This window comes from Ciona robusta, chromosome 6 (assembly GCF_009617815.1).
Source record: "Ciona robusta chromosome 6, ASM961781v2".
NCBI classification, from domain to species: domain Eukaryota; kingdom Metazoa; phylum Chordata; class Ascidiacea; order Phlebobranchia; family Cionidae; genus Ciona; species Ciona robusta.
This window is the reverse complement of record NC_143240.1, coordinates 4,669,314-4,683,590: the sequence shown is the minus strand read 5'-3', so window position 1 is coordinate 4,683,590 and position 14,277 is coordinate 4,669,314. Positions and strand designations below refer to the sequence as shown.

General features: G+C 36.0%; 2 protein-coding genes across 2 annotated transcripts; both read right to left on the bottom strand.

Annotated features, from left to right (window-relative positions):
* Positions 1-966: 966 nt before the first annotated feature.
* LOC149735190 (uncharacterized) lies at positions 967-14,124 on the bottom strand. The gene is made up of 21 exons (XM_089879370.1): positions 13,971-14,124; positions 13,453-13,566; positions 12,952-13,079; positions 12,112-12,257; positions 11,450-11,547; positions 7,132-7,262; positions 6,748-6,875; positions 6,580-6,614; positions 6,135-6,252; positions 5,777-5,889; positions 5,272-5,452; positions 4,768-4,984; positions 4,293-4,530; positions 3,881-3,997; positions 3,460-3,711; positions 3,016-3,147; positions 2,491-2,659; positions 2,054-2,139; positions 1,740-1,801; positions 1,524-1,635; positions 967-1,258 (listed from the first exon to the last, which is right to left on the bottom strand). The coding sequence occupies exons 1-21, from the start codon at positions 14,011-14,013 to the stop codon at positions 1,152-1,154; spliced, it is 2,727 nt and encodes a 908-aa protein (XP_089735496.1). The 5' UTR covers positions 14,014-14,124; the 3' UTR covers positions 967-1,151.
* Positions 7,690-11,426, bottom strand: LOC149735191 (uncharacterized). The gene has a single exon (XM_089879384.1). The coding sequence runs from the start codon at positions 9,848-9,850 to the stop codon at positions 8,003-8,005; it is 1,848 nt and encodes a 615-aa protein (XP_089735510.1). The 5' UTR covers positions 9,851-11,426; the 3' UTR covers positions 7,690-8,002.
* Positions 14,125-14,277: the final 153 nt, after the last annotated feature.

The window sequence follows — 14,277 nt, the reverse complement described above, 5'->3', positions numbered from 1 at the left end:
TAACATTACTGAAGATGGTTCTGTTTTTAAACCAAAACATTTGGGACAAAAATTGTATCTTACAAATGTGTTGTCATGTTTGTATTAAAACCAAAACCCAACTAATTTATAATTGAACATGTATGTAATATATATGTATATAATGCACATATTGGTATATCTCATTAAATCTTAATCTGTTTTAACTTAATAAAGAACCAAGTAACAAATATTTGCAACAAATTTACATTAACTGTCTAACATGTTGCATAGTTAGGTTAAAATTTAAATCGTTTAAACGACTTAAAACGTTACTTTAAAAACACGTTGCATAATTTCGGTTGCTGGAAGAACATAAGTTATTAACAGCAAAAGAAGAAACTTAACTTTACTACAAAAAATTCTTCCAAACCGTCTATTCTCTCCAAGTAAATTAATGTGAACAAGTTTACGTTAATAAAAATAAAATATAAACCCGTTACTTTTAAAACGCGTTGCAACATACCAACATTTAGGTTGAAAGAATTAAAAACAAAAAATAATATAAAACTTAAACCAAACTAAACAACACACTGTACGCATAATGAACGTGGTCTATTCTCCTAATTATGCACTACCTTTCACGGTCTAACATATAATAAATATAATAAAGAAAACTAAAAATAAACTGAAAAAAAACGAAACTAAATTCTCGACCTGAAAATCAACGTGATGACAGTGCCTCATAAATTCACTCGCACCCATGTAGTATATAGACTAACCAACATAGAAATCCAATAAAACTATCCAACCGCCGTGAGGATTATAAATAGCCTACAAACAGACTTAAATGAATTTATTTTTATCAAAAAAAAATTGAATGTAGATTTATATTTTTTTTTATTAATTAACTCAAAAATTCTACAAACTATATTTATATATCGGACGCGTCTTATACCTCGCCACACGCAAACCTATATGCAAATTACCTGCTGACGTAACCAAATATACAAACACAGCAAATGTAATAAATATTTTGTTCAACAAATTCACAGAACCGTTTCACACGAAATAATTAACACAAGTCACAACCATTGTAATGGTTGCATTAAATATAGAAATTTGAACATTTAGAGGAAAAACATGGAAAATATGTGAATGCAAATAATTTGAAAGCGATAATTGTAGATAAATTATGAGTTGTGTGGAATCATGTGTTCTTGGCTTTCGGTTTTCCGAATGTTAAACATTGCAGCAAGTGTACCACGTACGCCACCTGCTGGTCGCGGCCCATGGAGATCTGGAATGTATTAGTTAATTGTCACAAGGTTTATCCTAGCATGGTGGGGCAACGACAGTCGTTATAACACGGTTGTTCTGTTTCGTACACCTCGTGCCCGCTTACAAGTTACCACGTAGAGCATATGCGTCTTAGCGCAAGACAGTTAACACACTTGCTCCAACCCAGTGGTCACTTATAGCTACCATAACATGCAACCCCACCCACCACACAACCCCCCACCCAGTGGTCACTTATAGCTACCATAACATGCAACCCCACCCACCATAATGCTCACTATCTTCAATCTCCACGGTTGTTTGCAAACTTCTATAACTATAATCACCCGGTGATTCAGATGATGACAACGAGCTACTGGAACGATCCATACCGCTGTCCTGTAGAGATAAAACTATTATATATATAGATATATGTCAATACAACCTAATAAATGCATGTACAACTGGCCTGTTGGGTAAATACAACAATCATATATACTAACCGGGTCATCGGGTAATGGGAGTCGTTTACGTTGCTTCCTCGTTGTAATCTGGGGGCGGTTTGCTGAAATATAGATATCATATATTAGCTACATTCATAGGCTTCATTATTTATCTGCCATAACGACAAAAGCTAAATTCAAAATCAATATAAATATGTTTATGTATCTTAGGGGTAAATAATCTGACAAAGGCAAAATGAGATTCAGTCTAAATCCCAGCCGCCAAAACGAGTGAGAACAGAACATAAACACAATATATTAAACATAGACACACCATACCCACCACAGACAGAATATATTAAACATAGACACACCATAATTACTTCCATCTTGTGGGGATTGTACAAGCAGGGCGCAAGATGGCTGAGATCGCTTCATACGACTGCATGATACTTCGTGTCTGAGGGTTATATGATGTTTATGTTATAATATAGGATGTTTATGTTAAAATATAGGATGTTTATACCGGTATATATCTATACGAGGTTTATTAGAATATGTTTTTTTAATTTACTTGTTAAAATACGATCCTGAAATAAAAAAGAAGTGGAAACAGTTTTATTTTGCTTCTAACTTGTTCATACACTTAGTATTACCACTTTCGGTTGTTGGTTAACAATAGTGGAAACCTGTATAAGGAACAATAAACTGGTTCTGTAGCCCAAGTTGCCCCATTACCCACTACACCCATAACAGTCTGTATAATTTTAAGTTGCGCCATGATCCCAATAAAGTTTGTTACTTCACTTACCTTTTGTATTTCCACACAAGTCCCACAATTATGATTATGAGTAACAATACAACCATTGTTACAACAACTTGTATAATAATGGGGCGAGAATCCATTACGACATCATCAATGAAGGATTGTGAGCATGAAGTGAATACTTTGGTTCCATTGTTACATAAACAATAAGAACCTGTTATGAAACAATTGAATAAATATCTGATAGTTGGTATTAAGTAAATGAGAACCAAATAACCACGGTAAAGTATTGAACTAATATATATATACAATTTTTATAGTTTGCTTTCAACAAATCAGAGCCACCATTCAGTTGTACCGCCTACCACAGTGGATAAAGTAGTGCAACGGCTTATTGCGAGTTTAGAGGCTAATAATCTGACAAATAGTTAACAAATTTAATACGTCAAACATTAAAATAAATTTGGTTGGGCACCTTTAAGTTTCAAACTTATCAATGCCGTGTCAGGCCCCTTTACACTTACCAACCTTATATCTAATTAAAATGTTCCAACATAATATTCCACCTACCGTTAATATTATCCACACACACCCCTTCCCCGCAACGCATATCATCGCATGTAAATGGCACGCATGATGGTAGTTCATCCCATGAGCCATCACGTGAACATGTTATCACGAACGTATCACGCTGGATATCACCTGCAATATCATATGAATTTTATTCATACAGTGGTTGGGAACTTGTGTTGTAACCGAAGGATACCAGGTTCAAGGCTCGTCACTGCTACCATTGTGGGCGTATTTGTTCTTGGGTAAAACGCTTAACTGCAATTGTTCCAACCCAGTGGCCACTAATGGGTTGTCCAAATTATCAGCCATAAAGAAAAACAATCACCCACAAAGTTACATATGTGGTAACTTGTAAGCAAGGACGAGGTGCATGAAACAGAACACCGGTGTTATAACGCACCTCATTACCCCACAAACACAAGAATAAGTTCCAACCCTTACCTTCCCCATGACTCCCAGGTTTGCATTGAAACTTGAGTGTTGTACCAACTTGGTATCCATGCATAACTACCATCGTGCTCACTGTGTTTTCTAGGTGGGTGGGGTGGTGGCAATGTGGTTGTGATGTCACAGGGGTGGCTTGTGATGTCATAGGGGTGACTTGTGATGTCATGATAGTTGGTTGTGACATCACAGATGTTGTTGGTGAGGTCACAGTAGCCCTTGTTGCCGTTGTTGTCGTCGTAGGAATATCTATTATTTATAATTTTGTTTTTTACGCTTTCAAAGCATCTTGCTTTAGCATGTTTTGAAGCAAGTTTAAAATTTGATTTGCTAGCATTTACTAATCAAGTAACTACATGGGTAATAATAAAACACTAAACCACTAAATTCACATATACATATATATCCCCAAACTCACCAATGCAAGTTTTCCCATCGTGCCCCAATACCTTCGATGGTGGACACAAACATTGTGATCCCATTGGTTGGTTCACGCATGCATGAGTGCACATGGACGTCTCGCATGGGTTGGGTTCTGTAATCATGATGTCATAATGATGTTTATTACATGGTATAATGGGGAGATTCTACAGTGAGGCATGGGACTTCGGATTAGGGCCATAGTTTACCCAAATATATATTTTACTCCATCAAATATCGTAATAACTCATATAGTAAGTTGGTGACGTACACCAGGATTTAAACCAGAGTTATCTCCATAACATATATCTCATACACACAGGGTCATCGGTGAGGCATGACGTGCCTAGAAATTAGGTCAATATCTTCGCATTTCACTTCTCTTGCATATACAACCCACACAAACTCACGATGTGCGCGTTGTTGCACAGGATGCGCGACGTGCACTGCGAGCACTTTATCCGACATCGCTACTTTAACAATGGGTTCATTGTCTCCCCCCTCAAAGTTCGTGGCTTTCCCCGAGATCGAGTCGAGCCTCCATACCTCCCTCATGTGGGGGTCGGTAAAGTAAAGGTCGTCCTCGAACATAGAGATCGACGACGGGTATTGGATTGGGGAGTTCCCCATTGCACTCGAGAGGATTACCTGCATAGAAATAACTTTTATAGCAGAATATTTAAAAATAAAATCCTAATATTAATTGTATTTGCTCTGAATAAGATTATGAAGAATAAACAAATTAAACAAATGAAGAGAAGGAAATTAAACGCGTAGGAAAACTTTTACTTTAATCAATTTTAAACAACTTTTTGAATTTTATCCCTTAGAATAAAATTCCGAATAAACAAATATAACTAATAAATGTTCTAAAATAAAAACAACCTTCTGATGACTGCCATCGAGTGACTTGACCCTCACCCTCGCGACCCCCGCCCCGGTTTCACCCCAATACACGAGGTCGGTTATCACATCGACAGCTACAGCGTGTATATGGGGTAGGTCCGTTGTATGAAAGGTGCGGGGTGATGTACCGTCCATGTTCAACAGGGTGAGGAGGGGGTTGGTGGACGGGTTGCCGTGGTCGCACACAATCATTAACCTGTGATGTCATAATGGGGCTTTTTCACGGATAATGTCAAAGCAGGGTGTTTGAATAAATGGTTGATATTGAGGAAAAAAAACTTGTACCTGCTTACGAGTTACCACGTATATAACTTTGTGTAAGAAAAGCTACCATTGATAATGTGACAACTAGCAAATACACTTAAACTCAACGAAAAGGAAATTCTTTACACAAGTTACCCATATTTACTTTATATGTTTGCTATAGTAAAGGACTAATGAGCTCAAACTCGATAAATGTTGATAGTTATGACATCATCTTACCCTTTATGAGGTAATAATGCAATACATGTTGGTGCTTGATAAGTTGCAAGGTGGATGGGTGTTGTGGTTGTTGGTGTGGCGTCGCTCGTTAACGGGATAACCCCAACACTAGAAGGGGTAAGACGGGTAACATAGAGATTGTACGACAACCAATCAAAAGCGAGCGAAGTAACGCCGGGTACTGTGGGGAAAAGTCATTTGTTTAAATATAAAATTAATGCAAATAAATCTTATTTTAAAATAGTTTTTTAAAATTTAAAAAAATATGCAAAAAAATATCATTGCCAATTGTAGCATTAATGTAACATAGATGTTATTTATTTCTTACAATACACAAATATTTAGTCGGCTATTTTTGAATGCGATAACGAAGATCAAATTAATTAAACAAGAGATAAGAATTATCAGTAAATTGACAGTCGGTAAAAACTTCTTTTCATAAAGCACTTTTTTATCTTACAATATATAAAATAAATATTATGAAATATTAATAAACAACACCTACTGTTAGCAATCACTCTCTGCTGCCCAGTAGCAGCCATTGTATGAATATTCTCGGAGTTTGAATCCAACCAGAACAATATGTTGGTGTTGGTGTCGTACTGGATCGATGTGATTCTGTGATTATTGAATAAAACGTTGATTAAATTCTATTTAAATACTGACGATGCCATTTACGCGAAATATACATATATTATTATTATACAATTTGTTGGACTTTATTTTTAATACGAGAATACGATAGCGAAGATCAAATTAATTAAACCATCAAAGGGAAAGAAATTAGCAACAAAACGACAGTCGTTAAAACACTTTACGGGTCAAACTACTTGATTTCAATGTTTATGAACTACAAAACTTACGAAGCGTTTTGGTTTGGGTCGACCACTATGACATCATCGCTACGCATGAGCGACGATGCATGAAGGGTGATTCGACGAATCTGATTGGACGATGAAAAATATAAAGAAGGGGAAACACCTGGAATAGAAATGTTAGGCTATAAAATAATAATTGAATTATATTCTTTACAAAAGATTATATTAACTGCATTGTTATCATATGTTAACAGAATGACTGTTAGTTTAATAAAATACCACTAATCTCTTGGAATATGATGGTGAATATTAAATTAATTAAAACAACGAAGAGAAAGGAATTACCAGCAAAATGACAGTCGTTAAAACATTTTCACTAATATAGGAATAAAGGGAGTGAAAAGCCCAAAACAGCCAGCCAATAATAGATATCTAAACCCAACATGTGATATAATGAAGTTATTAATATTGAAAACAAACAAAAACCCACCATCCACTTTGCATTCAAAACCATTTGCTTCCAAACTGGAAAAGAATTTTAGGTTAAAATTTTAATAGTAAGTAGGTTACATATGAAAAGTAACAAATTTAAACTACAAGACAGACTTGCTATTAGGTAAATAAAGTTTTTGAACATAAGTCAATCAAACCCACCCACCTAAACCCTGGGTGGCAGTAACACCTTGGTCCACTAGGTGTAGCTATACATAAATGATCGCAAACGATTTCCCCTCCGTTCATGTTTCGAATAAAATCATCGTTTTTACGAAGTCGGCACGTGGATACCTGGTGGAGATAAATGTGACAAATATAAAAGTGGAAATACTAAAAGGACAGAAAAATACTGCGCATATATCTGAAAATAATGCACTTGAACTTTGTATTTATAGATAAAAAAACCTTCATGGAAATGATATATAGGTATACTTATGTATATGTAAAATATAGAATAGACATAAAAGATAAAATATTAGAAAGACTATAAAATTAGAAATGTCAAAAATATGAAAATATAGAAGTAAAATAAAGTGCCGATAGTTACCTGACAAGTGAGGCCTTCATCCAAGCCACCCACACAATCGTTACGACCGTCGCAAGCTCGGAATATCGAATAACAATTTCCATCGCATTCAAACGCACTAATGTTGCATGGGTTGGCTGGGGTGGGGGGGTCTGTAATGAGGGGTTGAATATTATATAGCTTTGTAATGTTGGTATAATAACAATAAACTTTAAAACATAACTAAAAGGTTTTTAACTTGTTCATATCACATTGAATACGATAGTGAAAATCAAAATCAATAAAAAAATATATAGGGGGTTGGGAGGGTTTATTATTTAACAAGCCTAGTATGGAAACTTTAATTTGATTTCTTCAGCATGGGAAGCAGAAGTGTATGTTTACATTAAAACTGTTCATTAAATAAACAATATCACTTTTTTTCTTGGTTTTGACATTTTATAACAATGGTATTGAAACTTGAAAGTATTCGTTTCTACCATGCGCATCATAAACGAGAAAGAGATCTTCCGTGTTTGATTGGCATACAAAGTCCAAATAATAAAAACAACCAAACTCAACATTCACAAATGCCTGAACTCTGCTGACAACAACAAAGCAATACGAGAAGTTTGAAAATTATTACACAAGACATAACAGCATCCATGTTTATTACACATAGGTATGCAGCTAGGTATGTACACATGTGTTCATTGTGTTGTAACATAATGTAAAGCCGTGAACAAAAGAACAGGTAGCGACCAAATTGTAAATCAAAAAAAAGATAGAAAAAAAATATCGTTTTTGAGAATAAATTCAATATTTTAAAATTAAATCAAAATAGAAACAACTTTTAAAAATATTTTTTTTTATTGAATTTTAAAAAGATTCATTTTTTGAACTGAGCTCCGATTTAATACAAGCTGTGGGTTAGTAGTTGTGCCTTCTTTTTGTGTCTTTTACCCCGGAAGTGTGATTTCAAAGAATAATTTTTAGTGAAACCTATGTTACATACGTTACACTTGTAAGGTCTTTCACCGCTGTGTTTGAGGAGGTGAACTTGTAAGTGGTGTTTCTGGTTAAATCTCGCGTCACAAATATCACAACTATAAGGTGTTTCACCCGTATGCAGTAAGTTATGTATTTTCAATGACCTGCTGGTTGAAAGTTTCTTGTTACAGACCCCACATTCGAATGGTTTTTCACCAGTGTGTTTTCTTTGGTGTATTAATAGCTTATCCCTCCGGTTATACGTAGCTCCACAAATATCGCATTCAAACGTAACTGTCCCCAGATGTGATAAAGAATGAAGGGTCAAAATAGACTCGCTTGCGAATGTTTTTTTACAGAAGTCGCACTGGTAGGGCTTCTTACTGGCATGAATTTGCTGATGTGTCGTCAAACGCTGTTTTGATGTAAAGGCAGATTCACAAAGATTACATTTATAAGGTTTTTCACCTGTATGTGCGAGACTATGGCGTTTCAAATGTGAATTTGAAGCAAATGATTTGTTACAGATAACACATTTGTATGGCTTCTCGCCAGTGTGGACTCTTTGGTGAATTTGAAATTGGCTTTGACGACCGAAAGCTTTTTCACATATGTCGCATTTGTATGGCTTCTCGCCAGTGTGGGCTCTTAGGTGAATTATTAAGTGGCTTTGATAAGCAAAAGCCTTTTCACAGATGTTGCATTTGTACGGCTTCTCACCAGTGTGGACTCTTTGGTGACTTGATAAACTACTAAGTTGTGGAAATGTTTCGCTACAGGTCTGGCATTTGAAATGCTTATGGTAAACTTGTTTATGTCTCACCAGAAGTTTTTCACCACCGAACATCTGGCCACAAATATCGCACAACAGCTCCGTATCTTCATTATGGTGGTTGGATAAATGTTTGTTAAGGTCTTCAAAGTTCTGAAACGAGAATGGACACTTGTAGCAAGGGAATTGGTTGAACTGACTTTTTACATCACCTTGCACAGCTAAGCTTGCATGTTTTAACAACACTATGTCACCCAACCCACAAGCAGATTCCGCTACAAATTTCTTACTTTCCGAAGCAGGATTTTCATCTTGTACATCCATAATATCATCACTATCTTCTTGTAGAAGGCTGGAGGGTTTTGGTGTCGCCTGGTTAATCTTTTCCTTAATAACAGTAACCGTTTGAACTGGAACCTTTAAATTCTCATGTCCTTTTGGTGACTCTTGGCCAACATTTTCATTGTTACCAATCTTCTTTTTAACAATAATCTTTTTACCAACAATTTCCTTTTTAACAAAATTCTTTTTACCAATATTCCTTTTACCCGGTTTAACTGTTAAAGTGGGTGTTTTTTGCTTATTGTTATTGCCTTTTTTGAGAAGTTTTATTTTATTGAGTTTAACTTTAGGTTTTGATACTTCCGAATTAGCTTCGTCATCCAATTCATCCACCATGTCCCAACTCGTGTCCACTAGCTTGGGCGGGTTCAAACCCTCCATCTCAACCACTGGAGGTTCAATTGAAGCCAAATTAACCACCACGGCGTGAGGATTCACTGAGGCTTCTTCTCCAATATTATCCTCTTCAATTCCAATGTCCTCATTTTCATCATTCTTGTCCCCATTTTTTAAAAACGCTGGTTTTAATTTTGGATCCCTCAAATTTATTTGTTTAAATTTTTCTTCATATTGTTCTTTTCGCATCCAAGCTAAACTAACAACAACAACATCTTTTGGTGAGGAGGCAGGCAACTTTGGCTTGCTTTTATTAACCATACGTTTTGAACGGTTTCGTTCTGAAGCCGTAGCCACTGCTTTTGAAATAATTTCTTGATTTTTCTTTTTCCTTGGGGCACCACGTAGCTTTTTATCCTAAACAGGAGGTAACGGTTCGTTCGGGTGGTTCCGTTTTATGTGAACTCTCAAAAAAGCTGTTGATTGCAACACTTTACCGCACGTTATGCATTCGCGGTGCTGACCTGGGGGGCCACGCGGCAACTTTTGCTCAACAGGAGGTAACGGTTCGTTCGGGTGGTTCCGTTTTATGTGAACTCTCAAAAAAGCTGTTGATTGCAACACTTTACCACACGTTATGCATCCGCGGTGCTGACCTGGGGGGCCACGCGGCAACTTTTGCTCAACAGGGGGTAACGGTTCATTTGGGTGTTTCCGTTTTATGTGAAGTCTCAAATGAGCTAGTGACTGCAACACTTTACCGCACGTTATGCATTCGCGGTGCTGACCTGGGGGGCCACGCGGCAACTTTTGCTCAACAGGGGGTAACGGTTCATTTGGGTGGTTCCGTTTTATGTGAACTCTCAAAAAAGCTGTTGATTGCAACACTTTACCGCACGTTTTGCATTCGTGGTGCCGACTTTTGAGATGAACCAACTTATGATCATTCAATGAGGTATTAGAAACAAAACATTTTCCACAAAGTTCACATTTAAACGGTTTGTCACCCGTGTGCGACCGCATATGTAATGCTAAAGTGCTTGGTGTTCTCATAGGCTTAGTGCAAACGGTGCACCACAACGGACCGGGAATTCTTTCGCTATTTTTCGGCCTGCCCAATTTAGCTTTCACAATCCCTGCCATTTCTCAACCATATGTAGACTATCGTTGCAGTGCTCGACGAAAACTTTCCGCAAAACTGGTTTTGAATTATATTGTGTTATCGCGTTTTCGCGTTTTGACGTCACTAACACGTGATATCAGCAAAGCGTGACGAGAATTAATTTTTATTGGGGAATCAAAAATTAGTTTATTATTTTTAGATAGTCATTTATTTTTAATTAAATAAGGAAAACAAATAAATAGTATAATTTAAATTTATTTAACAAAAATAGGGTAATTTTAGTCTAAATTTAACTGCAAAGACACTTCCCAATTTTAAGCTGGTTACGCACTCATACGTACCCACCTAGTGTTAAATACAACCACAAACAAATTTCCGCATGGTGTCGGTGCAGGTCTCGCAGTTTTAAAATTTAAAAAAAAACCTTCGCTTAGGCGTTTATAATTAAATAAAAAAAAAACATACTTACAGAAATAAAAAGTTATGTAATTTTACCTTGGTTCACAATTATGTGAAACTTTGTTGTTACACTTTGTAACTGATAAATTTTAAATTAATATTTACTTTAAATGTAATAAACAAAAATATTTTAATTTCATTAAAAAATAATTTTGGGGTCATTACTCCCCAAGTTTAAGATGGTTATGCACTCCTGTGCTCCACCTAGCAAAAGTTATATCAACAAACACCACTCCGCATGATGTCGCTGCACGACGCGCAGTTTTTTTAATTTTAAAACCCCCCTTTTTTAAACACTTTCCAAGCTAAATAGTCTACTTAAACATAAAAAACCGTACCAGCTTGACCACAATGCGATTCATCTTCTCCGTCAACGCAATCTTTGACTCCATCGCAAACCCAATGCTCACTAATGCATAGGCCAGTCTTGTTGCAACTAAAAAGTAAAAAAAACATTAATTTACTTACACCAACGTTTCGTCTGTTATCTGGCAAGCGATCATAATATCGTAGACACGTTTGTTTCAATTTGTAATATTGGCATCAAGTGTAGATTTAGAGTTATCTATATATTAAATGTCTTCTTTATAGAGATACTGTATACCTATCTATCTGACTATCTGTCCATTGTGTCGTGTATAAACGTCACAAACATCGTTATGCTGTATTCAATTGTTACGTATACCTACCTACTATTATGTTACACGCACAACATACTTTTGGTGGATATCATCTTATGCTCAAGGTATTAGTTAACTATATATTGATTTAAATGCAAAATTGTAACTGCAGTAAGCGTATGTTGTGTTCACTTGTTACGCTATGTATATTTACTATGTTTCATGCGTTTTGTTGACTGTTGTGTTTAATGTACATCCGCCATAAATTGCCTGTATATTATATATGGTATGTTGATTCTAAAGCAAGATTACATTTGGATAAGGTAGCTAACAAATTTTATTTTCGTGTTCATCGTTAATTAATATTAACTGCAACTCACATCACATGTCCATTCAAACAAACATTGGAACATCCCATCTCATCCGAGTTATCGCCACAGTCGTCCTCATTGTCGCATCTCCATTCCATCGGAATACACATGTTGTTACCGCACATATGGAACAGTGTTACGTCACAATCAACATTCTGAAATAACAATAACACAATTTATCTTTTTGAACACGATAGCGAAGATCGAATTAATTAAAACAACGAAGTGAAGGAAATTAGCAACAAAACAACAGTCGTTAAAACACGCTTCAAGTAAAATATGCGCGGAATATAAAAACAACAATGGCGGTTGTTAATTTAGCCTTAGCGCAATTATCGGCCTGTTGTTAATTGTTACGGAATCGAGGGTTATTATGACGTCACAACGATGTAAATTAAATGGGAGAAACCGCAACATTGTGACGTCATTAACAGATCGCGATCGGACAAACACGATGTTCAAGATTGTATAATAACAAACGAACATTCGAAACATCCTGTGCAACCATTGTTAAACGATTGTGACGTACAATTACTTGGGACTATGACGTCACAATAATTATTTTTACAAAATAAATGTAAGTAGGAAGAAAGTTTCTTTAGAAAATCTTTGAAGCTATGTTTAGCAATTCCCCAAACCATGTTGCGTATAACATGGGATAAAATAAACATATTGGCTTACGAGTTACCACATAAGTAACTTTGTAGGTGATTGTTTTTATGTATGGCTGATAATCTAAACCCATTAGTGACCACTGGGTTAAAGCAATTGCCGGTAAACGTCTTGACCAAGGCCACATACGCAAACAATGCCCATAAACTAAAACACCGTATATATCAACAAACTTACATGGTATGTACAATTCGATTCATCCGATTGGTCTCCCATGCAATCGTATTCACCATTACACACCAATACATCGGATATACACATGCCGTTGTTGCATTTATATTCGCTGGGTGAGCATTCTCGGGGTGCTGGGGTGAAATAAGGGGGTTATATGGGGTGCTTGGCTTGTAGGGTGTAAAAAGGGATAGTGAGGCAACTATGGCCGAAATCCCTTGTCCCATGGCTTTTACTTATGTATTTATAATAAGGTGGGGGAAAACGGGACACCCTTTATTCTATTTTCTTGTCCCATTTGGTAGTAAACAAAGAACATTCAAAGAATTATAAAACCGTATCCTTTACGACTGCTATAGACCGTTGTTATTTGTTTTGAACAAGATCAGGATATCACGTGCTAAAGGTGTCCCATCTTCCCCCAACCTACTAACTATACCACGGGGCAGACGACTGCATATGTTTAATATAATGTTGATATGCAAGTAGCATTAACATTAAACTTACGACAATTATCTGGATTCTCGTCCGACCAATCCAAGCAATCGAACTGTCCATCACAACGCCACGCGGAGTTGATTGACAGCCCGTCGTCACACTTCCATACCTCTGAACTCGTCACTATGGGGGGTGTATGACGTCATTAGTTGTGACGTATGCAACAAGCAACGTCATCAAATATATTTCGGCGTCATCGCACGTGTGACGTCACAAGGAAAAATAATTTATCTGACAAACAAAACGATAGACGCGAATCGCGAATTTATTTCTGACGTAATGAATCTTACTTATGACGTAAAAAACGATATTGTTACAATCCGCGGTTAGGGGTAAAAATTAACTTTATAAGGTTAATTAACAATTTATGCTTAGTTACATTTATATTTCGCTCTTTGGATGCGATGACGGAAACTAAATTAATTAAACGACCAAAAGATAACGACAGTCGTTAAAACACGCTATAGGGAAATCTTTTATTAAATGCTAAAATATTTAAATAAATATAATAAACAAACAAAACTCACCCGAAATAAAACACACGAAGAAAGCAAATTGAACAAAACCCATTATAACAAAACAACGTTCCTCTAAGCAAGTCCTACTAAAATAAAGTTGGATCAGACTTTTAGTGAAGGCGCCACATGTTTCACAGTGTTGCCAGACAAAAAAAATACTTTTAAAAATATTATTATTATTATTATTTATAATTTTGCAAAAAAAGAAATAAGACAAAATATTATAACTTTTTTATTAAAATTAAAATCTCTAGAAAAAGTACTTGGTCAACACTGTAGTAATCAGCACCAAAATTAAAATCGCGTTTTTGCGTTT

Excerpts from the sequence above, each read along its gene's own strand:
- LOC149735191 (XM_089879384.1), bottom strand. The coding sequence starts at position 9,850 with ATGGTTAATAAAAGCAAGCCAAAGTTGCCTGCCTCCTCACCAAAAGAT.
- LOC149735190 (XM_089879370.1), bottom strand. The coding sequence starts at position 14,013 with ATGGGTTTTGTTCAATTTGCTTTCTTCGTGTGTTTTATTTCGG. Across the intron at positions 13,080-13,452 it reads CGAGAATCCAGATAATTGTC|CACCCCGAGAATGCTCACCC; the intron begins GTAAGTTTAATG and ends ATTTCACCCCAG. Across the intron at positions 1,259-1,523 it reads TGAAGATAGTGAGCATTATG|ATCTCCATGGGCCGCGACCA; the intron begins GTGGGTGGGGTT and ends AATACATTCCAG.